Source organism: Mustela nigripes, chromosome 10 (genome assembly GCF_022355385.1).
Source record: "Mustela nigripes isolate SB6536 chromosome 10, MUSNIG.SB6536, whole genome shotgun sequence".
Taxonomy (NCBI): Eukaryota; Metazoa; Chordata; class Mammalia; order Carnivora; family Mustelidae; genus Mustela; species Mustela nigripes.
The window spans coordinates 34,656,299-34,675,750 of NC_081566.1; the positions used below are offsets into that span (position 1 = coordinate 34,656,299).

At 38.0% G+C, this 19,452-nt stretch overlaps 1 protein-coding gene across 3 annotated transcripts in view; it reads right to left on the reverse strand.

The window, feature by feature from the left end:
* Nucleotides 1-19,452, reverse strand: part of LOC132025566 (C4b-binding protein alpha chain-like) — a 29,906-nt gene that overhangs the window by 8,928 nt on the left and 1,526 nt on the right. Inside the window, exons 2-9 of one of the 3 annotated variants that reach the window (XM_059413014.1) lie at nucleotides 18,687-18,861; nucleotides 12,505-12,671; nucleotides 11,369-11,551; nucleotides 10,436-10,535; nucleotides 4,791-4,876; nucleotides 4,450-4,644; nucleotides 2,744-2,926; nucleotides 1,651-1,851 (exon numbers count right to left, since the gene is read on the reverse strand). In XM_059413014.1, the coding sequence (XP_059268997.1) occupies nucleotides 1,651-1,851; nucleotides 2,744-2,926; nucleotides 4,450-4,644; nucleotides 4,791-4,876; nucleotides 10,436-10,535; nucleotides 11,369-11,551; nucleotides 12,505-12,664 (1,108 nt within the window). In that variant the 5' untranslated portion in view covers nucleotides 12,665-12,671; nucleotides 18,687-18,861. Of the gene's footprint in view, nucleotides 1-1,650; nucleotides 1,852-2,743; nucleotides 2,927-4,449; nucleotides 4,645-4,790; nucleotides 4,877-10,435; nucleotides 10,536-11,368; nucleotides 11,552-12,504; nucleotides 12,672-18,664; nucleotides 18,862-19,452 lie in introns of all 3 variants that reach the window. The other 2 variants (XM_059413013.1, XM_059413012.1) reach the window with 2 other exon arrangements.

Sequence of the window (19,452 nt, forward strand, 5' to 3'; positions counted from 1 at the left end):
TAAGGTGGTATCTCAATGTAGTTTTGATTTGAGTTTCCCTGATGGCTAATGATGATGAGCACTTTTTCATGTGTCTGTTAGCCATTTATACATCTTCTTTGGAAAAGTGTCTGTTCATGTTTTCTGCCCATTTTTTGACTTGATTATTTGTTTTTTGGGTGTTGAGTTTGAGGAGTTCTTCACAGATCTTGGGTATCAGCCCTTTGTCTGTAGTGTCATTTGCAAGTATCTTCTCCCATTCTGTGGGTTGTCTCTTTGTTTTGTTCACTGTTTCCTTTGCTGTGCAGAAGCTTTTTATCTTGATGAAGTCCCCCAAATTTAATTTTTGCTTTTATTTCCTTTGCTTCTGGAGACATGTCTTGAAAGAAATTGCTGTGGCTGATGTTGAAGAGGTTAGTGCCTATGTTCTCCTCTAGGATTTTGATGTCTCACATTGATATCTTTTATTCATTTTGAGTTTATCTTTGTGTATGGTGTAAGAGAATGGTCGAGTTTCATTCTTCTGTATGTAGCTGTCCAATTTTACCAGCACCATTTATTGAAGAGACTGTCTTTTTCCCACTGGATATTTTCTCCTGCTTTTTTGGGGACTAGTTGACCGTAGAGTTTAGGGTCCATATCTGGGGTCTCTATTCTGTTCCATTGATCTATGTGTCTGTTTTTATGAAAATCTTGTATTTATAAATACTTTGTTACTTAAGTGGTGGCAATCATTGTTAAATATATTTTAATTCAGTAATTTTGTTAAAACTTTTCATTTTATTGCCCCCAAATGAGACTAAATAAGTAAAATTAAACTTAAAGTCCTAATGTGAAATGATCTCCAGTAAGTTGATCTAAACTATCATTTTTCATTACTTGTTCATTTTACACATTTTTCAAATTCCAACCTATAGAATAAAGCTCCCTATATCCTGGGCCTCTATGTCTTTACCTCTAAAATGACAAGATTCTGATGTGCGGAAGGAAGTATTGTCTCCCTCTGTTGTCAATTCCATTGAAACCCATAAAATTATGTCCACCTGTCTCTCAGTTCCTCATGTTCTCTCAAAGAGAAAAGACATCTTGAGATGGCAAAAAGTTCTTTTTTTTTCCCCCTCTGATGGGCCAGAGTGCTGGGTCAGGGGTCAGGAGTCTGTCTTCTAGGGGTAGGTCACAAGACCCAGCAACTGCAGGCCCACAGCCTCTCAGCTCAAAGACATAGCCACTTTGCACCTGGCTGACTTAATGACTGTCTTACAGCCTTTCCTTCTACTAAGCACCCCAAAGCTGACAGTGGGGAGGAAAGGGCTGTGATGGAAGTCTGACTCTGGTAAATGTTGAACCCTATTCTCCATGCTTCTTCACCAGTGGGGAAGCTAATGCTCAGTCTGCTCAATGCTTCACTTCCGCTTTCCCTCCATGTCCGCATCTCATTTGATTTTGAAATGGGATAAGGAAAGTTATAGTTACAGTTTCTCAGCTCCCTCAAGACTTTCATGACCCCTCCTGACAATAATACTTCACTCCTCTGTTGAATTATTATAATCCTAAATGCATCTTGAAAGATAAAATTGCATTCATTTTAAAGGAAAAAACAAAAGAAAGAAAGAAAGCCTAGCCCAGGGTGGGCATCTAATCTACAAAAAGACTTAAAAAGCAGGGACTCACCCTTACATCCTATATGTGGGGTCCAAGTCAAATTTCTCTGACAAGTCACAGTTGTAGGCCCATCCGAAACAGGTTTATAGCCGGCAGAGCACGTGTACCTCAACACAGTTCCAATATTATACATTTGCTCTTTTGTTGGCTCATGGTTGTTATATCTTTCCCAGGAGGCATTTGGGATGTCTGGTAAGTCAGTACAACTATCTGTTCATAAAAGAAGAACAAGCGGGGAAAGTCACTACTACTAGAGATGCAACGGTGATCACCAACAATCCTGTCCTACCAGAGGATCCCACGCGTTCATTCAGCCAGGGCCTGTCTTGCCATGGCTGAGGCATCAGCCACTTCAGAAAACAAACCACCAAGTTATCATTATTACTATTAGCAGAAGTTTTCATGATCCATGTGAGTTTATAGTTTCAGAGTGTCAGAATCATGATTAGTTTATATAATTTTTTTTGTGGAAATTGGAAAAAGGCATTTCTTTTTTTTTTTTAAGATTTTATTTATTTATTTGACAGAGAGAGATCACAAGTAGGCAGAGAGGCAGGCAGAGAGAGAGAGGAGGAAGCAGGCTCCCTGCTGAGCAGAGAGCCCGATGCGGGACTCGATCCCAGGACCCTGAGATCATGACCTGAGCTGAAGGCAGCGGCTTAACCCACTGAGCCACCCAGGCGCCCGGAAAAAGGCATTTCTGACTCTCCCAATCCCCCAGGACACTTTACTATGAATCTTTCAATCAATTACCATAATGTAATGATTTTGTTAGAACAAAACAAGTTTCCTACTGTGAGAAAATTGTTGAAATAAATACACTAATCCACAATGTCTACAATGTTAATGTCTCCCTTTAGGGTTGAAGTGTCCACAACCTGCACATATGTATATGGCAACCTTTGGGGATTATATAAGACCTTACCCAGCGTGATGTAATCTTTCTTTTTCCCAACAATTAGAAAAAATAAAGACAATTATTGATCTAAATTTAAATGTTTACTCTGGTTCTAGTGGGTTTAGGCATACAAATATACCTCCACCAACATTTCTGGGTAATTTAGATGCCAAACATTGAACTTCCTGCATGGTCCATACTTACTGAGCTCACAGATGGGAGGAGGGGGATCCCAGTCACCATTTTCTCCACAATGGATTAAACTGCTTCCATTGAGAATAAAACCTCTCTCACAGTCAAATTGCATGGAGTTTTTATAAGTATAGATGGTTCTAAATCCAGTGATCACTATTCCATTTTTAACATTTGGCTTAACACAGACGATTTCTAAAGAATCACAAGAAAAGACAAGTGGGTCACAAAAGAGAAATGGCAATAAGGATATCACTTCCTATTGCTAATGCAGATTCAACTATGATACAAAAGCCTAATACAGTATACGTCCAGTTTATACAAGGAAAACATTTTAAAGTGAATATAATTGCAACTATTACAAGCCTCAGTAAAATGAGGTCTTATCCTATCAGTTCTGTTATGATATGATTGTGAATAACCCCAGCTTACTCAAGAAAAACCAGCCATCTATAACCCAAAAGAAACACATCCCTAACGACCTCATAATCCTTCCCTGACAGTGGCCTACTTTTCTGCATGATTTCAGTGTGGGTCAGTGGCCAGTGGTGATGATATGACTGTCATGAGGAAGAGGCAGTCAGGCATCAGAGATCTGTGCTCTCACAAACACAGAACAAACTGCCCTGGGCACCCCAACCCCACAGCAGTCAGTCATCTTGCCCCCATGTCTGCCCTGCCGCCTTGATGACTCATGGCTATGGCTGAAGCTACCTTCACCACATGGCTGGATAGTTACAACAGGTGCCTATAGGTTGAGTTTTGTCCTCCTTCTTTTGTTGTCTCTTTTGTGGCCCGACTTGTCTCTCTGAAATGCAACATATTTATTTCCCATCTGAAGCCTTTCAAAGTTTCCCTTTCACCTTCACTCTGAACTTCTTAGTGGGACACATGAGGCCCTTCGTAATCTGGCTCTGCTAAATTTCTGTCCTCAAACTCTGCTATTTCCACCTCTTGCTGTCTGGACTCCTGACATTTTGAATTGCTCGCTGGATCACACTTTATCACCCCCTGATTTGACTGTGTTCTGTGGGGAGTGAGAATATTAAATGATACTATGTAGACACTTAGTCCCAAAGGAAGGAGCCTCAGATTAGCCAAGTAACAATACTCAGTAGATTTTCTGATTTTTTTGTTTGTTTGCTTTGTCCTGTAGGCACTTGCAGTGAACATTGTAAATGCTAACCAATATTTCCACTTCCTCTCCCTAAACAAACAAAACACAATATTCCTCAGTTCCCTTAAGATAGAGTCTACACATTACTAGTTTGGGACAAAAAGCTGTAAACTGATATGTGATCACTTTGGACCAAAGCTCTTTTAAAAAGCCAGGGCATAATTTACTTTTCTCTCTTCTCCTACTGAAGAGATTTTGAAAGCACATTTTAATGCAGAAGTATCACAAGAGCAAAGCAACTTGGATTGCTAGACTTGTTGCTGAATTTACCCCTAGACTATAGCCAGCCTAGAGAGTCCCCTGGACATGGAGCCAACTTGGTATGAATGAAAATCAACTTTTACTTTGCAGAGCCCAGTGAGATCTTAGTTGCTGTTTGTTACGGCACACTGGTACATCAAACATAAATACCAGTGGAGCAGATAAATGACTGTATGGTTACAATGATTAGTCTCAGAAGCATTCCCTTTCCCCTAGCAAAGTCACCTACTTTTTTCTTGTAAGCAAACTATTCAGGCCAAAATTCATCACTGTGACTTACTTTTACAAGTAGGAGGACTTGGGCTCCAGACACCTACTGTCTTATTTTCCACTGTGCAAGATATGGAGGGGTTGCCTATCATTGAGAAGTTGGGGTCACATCTGTAGGTGACAGAAGAGCCATATGTGTAGAAATCTTCATCTGCGCCATTGTGCTTCCCATTGCTGATGTCTGGAGGAGGCTTACATTTAGCAACTGGAGTGGAGTGAAGAAGAAGAAATCATCAAGCATTCATGTTACAAATTCTAATGGAGGGTATGAGAAGCAGCGAAGATGCACAAGAGTTTTATATTCTAACATGGTTTAGATTTGCAGTCAAGCCAGAAGAAGTCTTTACTTACTTATACATTGTGGGAGAGGATCACTCCAACCAACTCCTCTATCTTGGATCTCACAATAACTAGTGGTTTTGCCAATTAAAATATATCTGAATGAAATAGAGTTTAATGAAGAGTTTAATGAAGAGTTTAATGAAATTCTTCTTACCTTAAATTAAGTTGGATAAAGGGATCTAAACAAATAAACTGGTTGCTCGATTGTAAAAATGAAGAAATAATGTTTTCCAAATAACACTTCCCAGTGTGTAAGACTTCAGTCTCTAGACACACCCCAACCTCTCAGGCCCTCTGACATGCAGCCCCCTTCTGACTTCTGGGTGCTTACTCTCTCCAATATGCCACTAACTCCCCCATTCAGAATCCCCATTTTTTATGGCTCTTGAGAGTTCTAAGCTTCCTTCAGTTTGTCTTCCTCCCCTCAGTGTACTATAGTAGTGGAAAAAAGCATTGTTAGTATGTCTTAAAATGGTACTATCATCAAGGAATAAATGTACACTGTGGTTGAACACTAATGGAAATGTTACCTTTGGCAAACTAGAGCCCCTGGGACTTATTTAATACTAACTCAAAGAATAATGAATCTTTTAATAAGATAAAAGACATTGAGAATTAAGTATTTACTTATTTTGGAATTTCTTGAAAATATGTTTTCTAAGCTACCCAGGAAACCAAGGGAAAAATATGGTTTCCGATTACTCCAGTAGAAACACTTTCAACATTCCAACAGCACTTCCCTTCTGAATCTTCTCACTTCACATCTCACGAGTCATACACCGTAAGGAATAATGAGGATTACATGTGCGAAAATCAAACAAAAGGAAATAACAGTACTAGGGGATAATGTTAAACACAGGGGACAAGCAAAGAGGAATCAACACATACTTGTTGGGGAACCTGAAGAAGGAACACAAAACAGAACAAAATAGCTATTTTATAATGTATTTCAAATAGGTATTGCAGAAATAATAATATACATTTTGATTTATTTTATTTTATTGAAAGATTTTATTTATTTATTTGACAGACAGAGAGATCTCAAGTAGGCAGAGAGGCAGACAGAGAGATAGGAAGAAGCAGGCTCCCAGCTGAGCAGAAAGCCCCATGCCGGTTTTGTTCCCAGGACCCAAGATCATGACCTGAGCCGAAGGCAGAGGCTTAACCCACTTAGCCACTGAGGGGTCCACTTAAGCTAAATTTTAAAAGAGCATCACATAGCAACAAAATGGTGGAGTAAATGGTCTGTATCAAAACAACTAAGAGTAAAATTACCAAGGATTATTTTGAGTTAAAGCACTTGAAATAGACAAAGGAAGGCACTCTGAACTCTCCTTTTCTTCCTGAGAGCAGGAGATAAAACTCTTATGTGAAAGATGCTTTCCCCATAACAGGAGGAAAAGAACAAACTTATCATGAGAGATGGGGAGGTGAAGCCAGGAGAGATCTGTACAAACAGACCTTGTCAAAATGACCCTTATCTACCTGCAACCTTCCATAGGTTACTTCCAGAGGTTACTTTTCCACAGTTGCTACTTTTTCTTCAACCTGGTATATAAACACTGAGGCTTAACCACTTTTGGGGTCTTCATTTTCCTGTGAAGGCTCCCATGGACATCTAAAACTAAATATGTACGCTCTTCCCCTGCTAGCCTTATGTCAACTTAATTCTCAAACCCAATCAGAGACCCTAAGAGGGTAAAGGAAAAGTTTTGGGGAAAGTTTCTTCAAAAGTTAAGTTAAACACTAATCCAGTACTGATTTTTAAATATGCCTAAATTTAAACTTTATATAGAAAAATAAACAAGTATTGTCAAGAAAAATAAAAAAAAAAAACAATAAGGCAGGACTACGCATAAGGCTATTGAAATATCTTATAAAACCTTGGTAGTACATCACTGTGAAATGTGTACATGACTATGTAGGCAAAACAACAGCATTAAGTAGAAACATATGCAGATACATACAAGATATATATGAGAATTTAATACAGTGTTACAAAGCACTCTTAAATCAGCAAACTAAAGGACTTTTGGAATAACAGGAAAGTCATACAGGAAAATATAGGCTAAGATATATATCTTGTACTGTATATTGTATATTGCCTCAAAATGGATCAAAGCTTTTGGCACCAAAAAATATGAAAACATAAAAGTAGCAGAAGAAATCTAGGCAAATAGTTTAAAATTTTGTATTAGAGAAGGGCTTTTTTTATGCATTTTTAAAAATATTTTTCAATTTATTTGTTTTCAGAAAACAGTACTCATTATTTTTTCACGACACCCAGTGCTCCATGCAATCCATGCCCTCTATAATACCCACCACCTGGTACCCCAACCTCCCACACCCCCACCACTTCAAACCCCTCAGATTGTTTTTCAGAGTCCATAGTCTCTCATGATTCACCTACCCTTCCAATTTGCCCCAACTCCCTTCTTCTCTTATCATGGAGGACAAGGGGTGTTAGAGAAGGGCTTTTAAATGAAAACCTAAAATCCAGAAGCCATTTTAAAAAGAGAGTTTGATAAATATGAAGCATGAAAACAATTTTTCCTTAAGAAAAAAAAAAGTGAATCAATAGCCAAGTCAAAAATAATAATAATAATAATATACTTGGAGGGAAAGTTGCAGCTCCTATCAGAAACAAGATCTAGCAAAGAAGAAGTCAAACTATCACTCTTTGCAGATAATATGATACTATATGTGGAAAACCCAAAAGACTCTACTCTGAAACTGCTAGAACTTGTACAGGAATTCGGTAAAGTGTCAGGATATAAAATCAATGCACAGAAATCAGTTGCCTTTCTTTACACCAACAACAAGACAGAAGAAAGAGAAACTAAGGAGTTGATCCCATTTACAATTGCACCCAAAACCATAAGATACCTAGAAATAAACCTAACCAAAGAGGCAAAGAATCTATACTCAAAAACTATAAAGTACTCATGAAAGAAATTGAGGAAGATGCAAAAAACAAAAAAATGTTTATTCTCCTGGATTGGAAAAACAAATACTGTGAAAATTTCTATGTCTACCTAAAATGTCTACCTAAAGCAATCTATACATTTAATGCAATCTCTATCAAAATCTCATCTATTTTTTTTCAAAGAAGTGGAACAAATAATCCTAAAATTTATATGGAACCAGAAAAGACCTCGAATAGCCAGAGGAATGTTGGGAAAGAAAGCCAAAGTTGGTGGCATCACAATTCCGGACTTCAAGCTCTATTACAAAGCTGTCATCATCAAGACAGCATGGTACTGGCACAAAAAAAGACACATAGATCAATGGAACAGAATAGAGAGCCCAGAAATAGACCATCAACTCTATGGTCAACTAATCTTCGAGGAAAGAATGTCCAATGGAAAAAAGACAGTCTCTTCAACAAATTGTGTTTGCAAAATTGGACAGCCACACGCAGAAAAATGATATTGGACCATTTCCTTACACCACACACGAAAATGGACTCAAAATGGATGAAGATCCTCAATGTGAGAAAGGAATCCATCAACATCCTTGAGGAGAACACAGACAGCAACCTCTTAACCTCAGCCACAGCAACTTCTTCCTAGGAATATCACCAAAGGCAAGGGAAGCAAGGGCAAAAATGAACTATTGGGAATTCATCAAGATCAAAAGCTTTTGCACAGCAAAGGAAACAGTTAACAAAACCAAAAGACAACTGACAGAATGGGAGAAGATATTTGCAAACGACATATCAGATAAAGGGCTAGTATCCAAAATCTATAAAGAACTTAGCAAACTCAACACCCAAGAATAAATAATCTAATCAAGAAATGGGCAGAGGACATGAACAGACATTTCTGCAAAGAAGACATCCAGAAGGCCAACAGACACATGAAAAAAATGCTCCACATCACTCGGCATCAGGGAAATACAAATCAAAACCACAATGAGATACCACCTCACACCAGTCAGAATGACTAAAATTAACAAGTCAGGAAATGACAGATGCTGGCGAGGATGTGGAGAAAGGGGAACCCTCCTACACTGTTGGTGGGAATGCAAGCTGGTGCTGCCACTCTGGAAAACAGCATGGAGGTTCCTCAAAAAGTTGAAAATAGAGCTACCTTATGACCCAGCAATTGCACTACTGGGTATTTACCCTAAAGATAAAACATAGTGATCTGAAGGGGCACGTGTACCCGAATGTTTATAACAGCCATGTCCACAATAGCCAAACTATGGAAAGAACATAGATGTCCATCAACAGATGGATGGGTAAAGAAGATGTGGTATATATATACAATGGAATACAATACAGCCATTAAAAGAAATGAAACCTTGCCATCTGTGATGATGTGGAGGATATTATGCTTAGCAAAATAAGTCAATCAGAGAAAGACAACCATCATATGATCTCCCTGATATGAGGAAGTGGAGCTGCAACGTGGCGGGGTTGGCTGGTAGGAAAAGAATAAATGAAACATTTATGAAAAAGATAGGCTCGGGAGGGAGACAAACCATAAGAGACAATCCCACAAAACAAACTGAGGGTTTCTGGGGGGAGGGGTGTCGGGAGATGGTGGTGGGGTTATGGACATTGGGGAGAGTATGTGCTATGGTGAGTGCTGTGAAGTGTGTAAACCTGGCGATTCACAGACCTGTACTCCTGGGGTTAAAAATACATTATATGTTTATAAAAAATTTTTTTAAATTACTAAATAAAAAAGAAACAAGATCTATATCCTAGTATGCATAGGTTCATGTGTATATATCATGTGTGTGTATGTGTATGTTCATGTGTGTAGGAATCTATCCTAGAAATTAAGATTAGAAATTTCAAGAAATTAACTCTTAAAAACAGGCAAAGGATATGCCAAATAGTTCACAAATCAATACAAATATCTCTTGAACACATAAAAATACACTCAATCTCACTCATGATAAGAGAAATATACATTGAAACTACAGTAAGATTTCATGTTTACGTCTTAATTTGGAAAATTTTCAAAAATTTCACGTTTTCAAACGATTGACAACACAGTTGGGAAGTCTATGAAAAGCTAGGTGTTTACATACTCTGCAAAACATTATAACCTCTAAGGAGAGAATTAGGCAGTATCTTTCAAATTTTCAAATATGTATACTCTGACCCAGAAATCTCACTCTGGAAATCCACCCTACAGATATAACTGCATCTGTATGAAATTATATATGCACAAAGTGGTTGATCAAAGCACTCTTCAGAATGGCAAAACATTAGAAACACCTATGGATCCATCAAGAGACTGTTAATCCATGATACATGACACAATTATATTGTGTGACCTCGTGAAGGCAAATCACTGAGAAACTTCTATGCACAAACATGGAACTATATTCTGTATATATTGACAAGTAAAAATAAAGCAAGACTCGAAGCTACATTTGTTATTGGAAAGGTGTAAAATAAAAATATATACTAATTTTTAGCTTGTGTTTATAAAAGTAAACACTAGAAAGATACATAAGAAACCCATTAAAGTGGATGCCTGTTTTTAAGGACATGAAAGAAATGGGGTGGATGGCAAGAGGGTAGAAGTGAAAATTCTCAGTGTATATGGTTTTACATCATTTTTACTTTTGAAATATATCAGCTATTTATTAAAAATTAATTTAAAACAACTGTTTATACATTGCTTCACACTCACCCTTCTGAACAAACGAATTTTATGTGTGATCCAAAGACGAGCTCTGTCTCAGCTATCACCTTCCCATTTTCTAATTCTCCTGGGTGTCTGCATCGTTTCTCTGACAGAAAAATTAAAATGATAATGAGTGATTCCAAACACTCAGAGATAAGGCATTAGAAGACTGATTAGCTTTGACCTATGCCTCCAGAAAGTTCCTGAGGTTGAGATCCAAATTTATTTCTGATCCTGACTCACTAAATTTTTACTTTGGAGGATAAATGAATACAAAGTTTGATCTCATATTTTTCAGTACATTTCACCCTTAGAGGAAAACACTCAGTTAAATCACTATGGTAATGGAGTCTATGGATAGTTATTGATCAGGGAGCTGTGCTCCATTCTAGATCTGTGGCACATACTTTGTATGTCAGCCACTTAAAAATGCATGTCCTTGGTCACCAAAAGGACAACAGAAAGTGTAGATACCCTTACTATTGTAAGAACATTACAGGATTTACTCTCCACTATAAGTGAATCATATAACCTTCTTCCAAACACAGCGGATACTTTGGTTGAGGTTTCTTTGGAAACCACATTACCTCTCTGTAGCCACCAAACTTTTTATAACTTTGTAAAGAATGGGTCTTGTTTTCAAAATATTAAAATTGAATTTGTAGTTCACTTTGGAAAGAAGTGTTAAGCAAATTGCAGTGTAAAGGATAAGCTTCTTTTTCACTACAACTGGGCAGTTCATAATTTATGTTTTATTTGTTTCTTTATTTGTGCTTTTCTAAAAGTAGCACATGTATGTACATTGAAATGAGTGACTTGACAACTGGATGGTTTCTTAGTGACCAAAGATTCTCATTTGCATTGAGAAAATTTAATTCCTGAGACATCTTTGTAAAGAAGTGAAAAGCGTAAATAAGAAAAATAAATGTTCATACTTACTGACACAGAATTCGTAGTAGTCCCATTTGTCATGCCGACAGGTAATAGTCGGGTTTAGAATATTAACCCTGCCATAGCCAGGACGGCAGGTGTACCTCAGGACAGTTCCACTTTTGAAGTATGTCTCATTCACCACAGTTGTTAGAGAAGCAAAGTCTAAATTCGGTGGGCTATCACAACCTCCTGGTCACCAAAATAACAAAGAAGTTAGAGCTCAAAACACAGCATCTTAATGTTTCAGTAGTATGATTTTTAGATAAAGGACCATTCTTTTCTTCTCCAATCAAGAAAAATAATAACTCTTATTGTCCTCATAGTTCAACGAATCTAGTGAGTGATCAGTAATACACATTTGCTGATTAATGATAATGATAAAAGGCAGAAATTTTTCATCCCTTCTCTAGTATTTATGAGATAATTTATCTAAAAGATGGTAGATGTGATTTCATACTTCTTTCAGAGTCCTCATATCTGCTGACTCAGTGATATCTGAGCAAAGTCAACAATTCCTACAAATTTCCTCAACAGAAACAGTCTTTCCTGAATAATACCATTATATTAAATGGCTTATCTCAGGGAAGGAAAACCAGGTGGCTGAGAGGTGGGTAAGAATCACATTCTTAATTTGCACCTTTATGTACATGTTGGATTTTGAATGATGCAAACAAAGAAGCATGGAGTCCTTGAAACATAAAGATGTTAATCCTGCTTTCCTTGCAAGAATTAAATCAGAGATTTGCCTTTCAGGAACTCTAGGAGAAGTCTTTACTTATTTCTCCTCTCTATTCTGGATAGATCCAGAGGCAGTGAAAATTGTTCAGTCGGGCTAATAGATCACACCAACTTGTTTCAAATCATGGTTGGGAGACCAACTGTTTTGGAAAATTCCTGGAGAAGAAATGCTAGGGGGAGGTGGGTAGAAAACTGTCTCTTCTATGAATAAAACCAATTCCCCCTAAATCCCAAATAATTCCAAATCCCCTTTAATTCTGAATTCCAAATTCCTGATCAAACCAACTCTTGTTGCTGAAAGTGGCTTTCTGCTAAAAGTTGAATCATCTGTTGGTGTTAAGAGAGAATGAGTGGATGATCTTAAATGTCTGTCACCAATCTGAACTTACTTCTCTAGTACTCACCAAGAACAGGAGCCATTAGAGCAGCAACCAAGATCATTTGGAATAAAGTTGGATCAGGGGCTCTCCACAGCCTAAAGAAGGGCTGGGCTGCCATTTTCTCTTTTCTATGAAGGATCCCATTTAGAGCTCTGGAGTGCATGCCCTGATGATTCTCCCACATTTTTTTTCTGCAAAAGACTTCAACTTAATAAGCAGTCATTAAATTCCTAGTCATCATAAAGCACTACAGTAAGTACTATGCGGTCCACATCTTCAAGGAAATTATGACCTACAGTAGAAGAAAGCACATGCACACAAATGTTAAAACATGACAGGGAGTGTTAGCCTCCATTCAAAGGAGAGATGGGGAAGGGGTTGTTAAGAAGGGACAGCTTATAGAAGTGTCCAAATGGGATATAAGGGTCAGGTTTAGGAATCGATAGACGCTGGTGCTCGCTTCGGCAGCACATATACTAAAAATAGGAATTGATAGACGCTGCTCTTTGGGGAATAAAGAACCACTGTTTTTCATTTTGGATTTTGTTTCCCCCTTTCTTATTTTAAAGCTAAGGAGTGATTCATTATTGTGATTTAATTTCTATTTATATATGATGATGTCCAGTTAACCAACATATAGTAGTACGTCATTAGTTTTTGAAGTAGTGTTCAAGGATTTAGTTGCATTGAACACCTAGTGCTTGTGCTTTAAAAAAAAATCACTGTGGCATGTGTGTACCTGAGAGACTGAGTAAACAAAGAGAAGAAACAGGAAGGTTGAAGAAGAAGACTACTGCAGTTGGCCAGGTGAGCCACAGAAATGGTCTGACCACGGAAATGGCAAAGGAGTTGAAGAAGAGGGAACAAATGTAAGACAAAATTATACTGAAAGGCAGGAAAATGATGAAATAGAGAAAAGGAGTCAGATCTGTGTCGTATTGAGAGTTCCTCATGACAATAGTCAACAGAGGCAATAAAGCATGAAGAAATTTGCAATTTTAAATGAATAGTTTATGGAGAGATATATATATCTATATGTATATGTATAGATATACATATAGCTGTATAAAGAAAAAGAAAAATATATGTGACAAATTATACTTTCATATTTGATCAGACTATTTGAAGACTTTTTTAAAGCAAAATAATGAAAAACACTTTTCTCTTCACCACCACTACTGTTCGCTTTGGGGAAAACAATATATCTTAAATCTTAAATTTACATTAGAAATAGTCCTTGTCCTCAAAGGAATATCTGAAGTTAACTCCAAAGAAATACTGAGTTTTATCTTTTATTCGGATACCTGTTAGATCCAGATGATTCTATATGCCCCAGGTGTTCTTAATTCGTACTATGCACATATCTGGTAGTGCACTCAATATTTACCTCAAAGATGTTTCTGTCCCACATTACAGAAAGGGACAAGTTTATAATGACCCTTCACACTACATGGAGAGGCCTAACTTCCTAACTGAGTAATGACTCATTTGATGCTATCTTCCCAAAACTCAGTTCTGATGAAGCCATTCTTCCACCCATCATCAGTTGTGGACCATTCCACCTGATAGATAGCTTGGCCCCTGAGTTCCAGACAGGGCCACTAGGACAATTCTGCCTAAATAAATAAATAAATAATAAATAAATAATAAATTCAACGAGATGATCCACCTCCCAAATGCATTGGCTTACTAAAGTATGTTTACAGAATTTGTACTGAATACACTGAGGTGGTCTAAAGATGCGTGAAGGAGACCAGCACTGGGGCCCTTAGATACCCACTTTCTTTTTTGTTTGCCCCTCCTTCCACTCCAGATCTCTAGACTCTTCTCTTGCCCAGACAATCTGGATGAGACAGGACACTAGTGGGAGTAAGTTAGTTCCACATAGTGAAAACCAATCCACTAAATCATCCATGAAATTTGCAAAATACAATAAATTTCTCCGTTCCAGTGAAAACTGTTATGACCTGTAAAAACTATGGAAATGAGTTTCTTTAATTTTTGATGAGTTCATAGCATCAGTTTTTTTCATCAATTTCAATGAAATTGAAGAAAAAAGGCTAAAAAATCAATATGTATTTTAAAAATTTTTAAAAATAAGCCGGAAATTGTTTTTAATTTTTAAAAAATAAAATAAAGTAAAATAAAAATACCAATATATTGGCAAAATAGAATTTGACTACAAAAACTCAGGAGACTGATAGTATAGTATAAAGTGATAGTATAGTATAAAGAAATTCCCCATATGAATTGTTGCAGTTATTATGTTCATAATAAAAATATGTATATTGGATATACTCCAGAAAATATTCCCGAGTATATATATATATATAAAAACAGAGCCATAAGATTAAATCTTGACTTTTTAAGAAATTGGATAGAAATACTTAAAATACTGCTACAAAGAACATATTCATTAGCTGTGTTCAAAAAGAAGACATTTACAATCATTGAGTATATTCAAAATGAATATTCAAAACATTGTTCAGTAATTGACCATTCGACAAACTTAGCAAATTGATTTCAGCAAACTGATCCTTTAGGAAGTGGCATTCCCTCACTGGCTTCTAGCAAGGAGCTTTTCTGTCATTTGGTGCTTGGTTGACCCCATGCTTCGGCTGACCCGAACAATCTGGATCCCTGATGGTCCCAAACATTTTCCTATAATGCATCCCTGCCCATTATCACTTGCCCTCTTATCCTTCTTCCCTCTTTGATTCCTACTAGTTCTGCCAGTCCTTTCTCCGACGTTCCCTCCTTGTCTCCAGGCCAGTCTTCATATTCTAATTACAGCTCGATGTTTCTAACTTTGATTCAGCTGTGGCTTAAAACTGACATTTAACCTCTGTCTTCAACACTAGACCTCAAGGTCCTCAAAGTCAGAGGTGGGTTCTTACTTGCCTCTGCCCCACCAGGTACCTGGTACCCGGTACCTGGCCCTGCACCTCACACAGTTAAAGCACTCAAGAAACGTTTGTTGACATTACATTCAAAAGCATCTAGTGATAAAATGTTTTAAAGAGGAATAATACTGCTCCACATCCGTATCTACTCTTAGAGGCTTTGTTTTGTCAAGGTCAGATTTTCACTGATTTTAAAGTTCTTAACGAGAATAGAGCCTAGTGATTTTACTCTAGGCTCTTCCCTATCCTTAACCTGAAGTCATCATATTCTCAACCATTCAACAGAGGACAGTGAGGAGGGAAGGAAAGAACAAAAACTAGTCTCCTCCTTCCATAGGTTAGGACAGGAGATAAAGGTCACCATATATACAGACCCTACACGGGGCTGAGGAATTCATATCACTCAACTTTACTCTGGGGCCACAGACACAGTGCTAGGGAGCACAGGAGGACAGAATGTTGCCAGACCCTGGAGCATGGGCTCTGAAGTCAGATCCAGGCTATGTGGATTGAATCCTGTCTCCCTCAGATGGGAACTGTGTGTCCCCGGGGCAGGATACTCCACTCCTCTAAGCTTCAATTTCCTGTTTTTATAAAGAAGGAATGATAACTATACATGTGTCACAGACTTTCTGAGAGATAGCTGGGCTTGGTGCACAGTGGCACATAGAAAATATTTGAGAAAAATGTCAGAGAAAAAAGGATGGGAATTCCTGGAGTCAAAACATCATCATAATAATGATGGGGACAGAAATGTCTGACTCTTGATTTTTGGCTCAGGTCAAGATCTCAGGGTCCTCGGATCAAGCCCCAAGCTGGGCTCTGTACTTAGTGCAGGGTCTGTTTATCCCTCTCCTTCTGCTCCTTCCCCTGCTTTCCCTCTTTTTCTCTCATAAATAAAAATAAAATTAAAATGGTGATTTATAATTACAATGATATTTGGCTGCAACACCAAGGTACTTCAATTAAAACCCAGGGCAGAGGAACAACCACTGGACTTGGACCAGGAACCATTGGTTAGGTCTTCACTGTGGACTTTGGTGATGGTAAGACCCACACCCCGAACAGAGACTCTCGTGCACACAAAGGCCTGTCCTGGGCATTCTTCTTCCCCTAGTTTTCCCTGTTTTCCAAAGAGGAACTTACCTACTCCCATGACTTTGACCTCTACCCATTAATCACTCAAAGACCTTTGGGCCCAACTGTCTTCTTATAAAGTGTATAAAAACTTACACATTTCATAAACTCAGTTGCTAATAAAAATCTTAGTCTGTCCTCTTCAGTCCCATACATAAATTTTGAGTCGTTAAGCCGACCTCCTTGCTCTGGTCACTAACAAGTGGAATTCCAGTGCTGAGCCTTAAAACTGTGAATATTTCTAAAAATCAGGGAAAGAAATATCAGCAAAATAAGGAGAAACTATTTTGTCACAAAGGCAGGTATCTGAATCTTAAAGGTGACCTTGCAAATGTTATTTCTGGACTTTAGAGATCATTGCTCTGCCACTTGAACAAAACCTTTAACTCTGGAAACATCTATAATTGTAATAGGTTATCTTCACAAATTAATTTTTGCCCAGGATAACACAAAACGTACATTTCTAATTTTGAGTGTGATAAATACCTGTGGGTTTTCTTTGCAAATCCATAAATGAATTCTTATACTTTTCATTTGTAATCCTGAAAGGAAACTCAAACTTTTCACTCTGTTGGATTTCTCTCTCTTTTTAAAAATACTTTATTGTTTATTTATTTATTTATGGGGCAGAAGGAGAGGGAGAAAGAGAAACTCAAGCAGATTTGACTCAGGGCTCAATCCCATGACGGTGAGATCATGATCTGAGCAGAAATCAGAAGTTGGATGCTTAATGAACTGAGCCACCCCTGTTAGATTTATTTTTCGTTCTTTTTTTTTTTCTTTTTAAGATTTTATTTTTTTATTTATCTGACAGAGAACAAGTGAGAAGGCAAGTACAAATAGGGTTAGGGGCACAGGGAGAGGGAGAAGCAGGCTCCCCGCTGAGCAGGGAGCCTGATGCAGGACTCGATCCCAGGATCCCGTGATCATGACCTGAGCTGAAGGCAGTCGTTTAACCAACAGAGCCACCCAGGCACGCTCTTTTTCTTTTATTTAATATCAGCTTTATCGAGGTGTAAGTGACTGAATTGCAAGATATTTAAAGTGTGTATCATGGTGATTTACATAGGTATTCTTTGTGAAAGGACTGCCCCCTCCCCCACCACCAATCTTGTTGATGAACACATCATTAGCTCAAATATTTATCCTTTTCTTCTTGGTGTGAAGACTTATCTACTCTCTTAGCAAATTTTAATTATACAGTACGGTGTTACCAATATAGTCACCATGTTCTACATTAGATCCTTGGAACTTCTTCATCTTACAGATAAAATTTTATATACTTTGACCAACCTCTCCCTATTTCCCCTAAACTCAAGCCCCTGGCAACCGATTGTTAGATTTCTTATTTAAGCAAAAATCCTTTTTTTTTTTTTTTCAAGTATAAGATATAGTTCCCAAAGTTCAGATCAGTTTTCCAACTGCTTCCTTTGTATCTCCAACGCACCTTGAATCCAACATATCCCAAATGAAACCCACTATCTTCGCTCCAGCACCCTTGACCTCTATGTTTTTTGTCTCAGCTCGTAATCATCTCTATCCAGCCTTCCAGACTAGAAACATCAGTCATCCTAGCCTCCTCTCTCTTGCCCCCTCCCATATTCAGTCTCTGAGTCCTGTCACATTGCCACAGCAACACTGGAATCTGTCTCTCTCTCCTCCATCTCACTTCCATAGTCTGGGTTTATGTTCTCATAATTCCCTTCACCCACCCTAGAGTACTAAAACGCCTTTATACATCCATAAGCCAACTTCTAATATGACACTGTCATATTCCTAAAAAGGAATTTACTTAAAAATTCCAATGATTCCAAATTTGCTAGATTTCCTTACCTCTCCCAACCCTCCCTCTGCTTCTACTCACTTAAAACACTGTAGTTCAACTTCATGGAGGTTTTCAAAATACATCCTGGATTTTTTTTTTTTTAAGATTTATTTATTTGACAGAGAGAGAGAAAGTGAGAGTATGCACAAGAATGGTGGGGAGAGTCTGAGGAAGAGGGATAAGCAGACTCCCTGTAGAGCAGGGAGCCCAAGACCCAGGGATCATGACCTGAGCTGAAAGCAGACACAACCAACTGAGCCATCCAGGTACCCCATTCTGGATTTTTTTTAAAACACTTGCAAGAATTTGCATATAATACCTCTTGTGACAGATGCTTTTACCTCCAACCTTCTCTTGATTCACTGTCCAGATCAAATATCACCTCCTTAATGAAGAATTGTCCAACTCCACTGAGAAATATCAGCCTCTTCTAAGCTCCCATAGTATTTTGCTGAGGCCTTAATTGTAATGGTATTGTTTCTGCTCACGTTTGCCTCCTAAAACAGACTGTGGACCCTTGAAGACAAAGAAGATGTTTATTCAACTTCCTAGTGCTGACCTGATACTATAACTGGTGTGTAACAGTTACCCAATAAATGTGAAATAAGTAAAACTCAATATAGTTTTATCTTCAGAGTGCAAATGACTAACTGCCTTCCTGAGGACCAAATGGAATAATGTCTATGAAGTGCTTCATTAATGTAGACGAGATAAATGATGCAGTGATCCCACTTCCCTCCCTAGTTCTCAGGCTATGTGGTGGCTCAGTGAGACCTGGGGAGCATCTGAAGTTCACCATCACTACTCCTTGTGGTCCTCCAGCAGAACCTTCACAGGATTCAGCAGACTATAGAGGATGGGGATGGAGGCTAGGACCTGTGGATTAAGATGACCCAAATTTGAGCCCCATTTCACTACAGTCCAATCCTATGATCTTGAAGAAGACATGTGAGCTCCTTGGGCCTCAGGTTCTCATTCTCTCAAATGATGATAGTAAACTTAGATCATCTTTCCTATAAAATCTAGAATGCTATTAGCTGCCCACTAAAAAACTAAGACTTCCCTAGTAAATGCCCTCATATTTCAATGACATTGTCACCTTTTAAA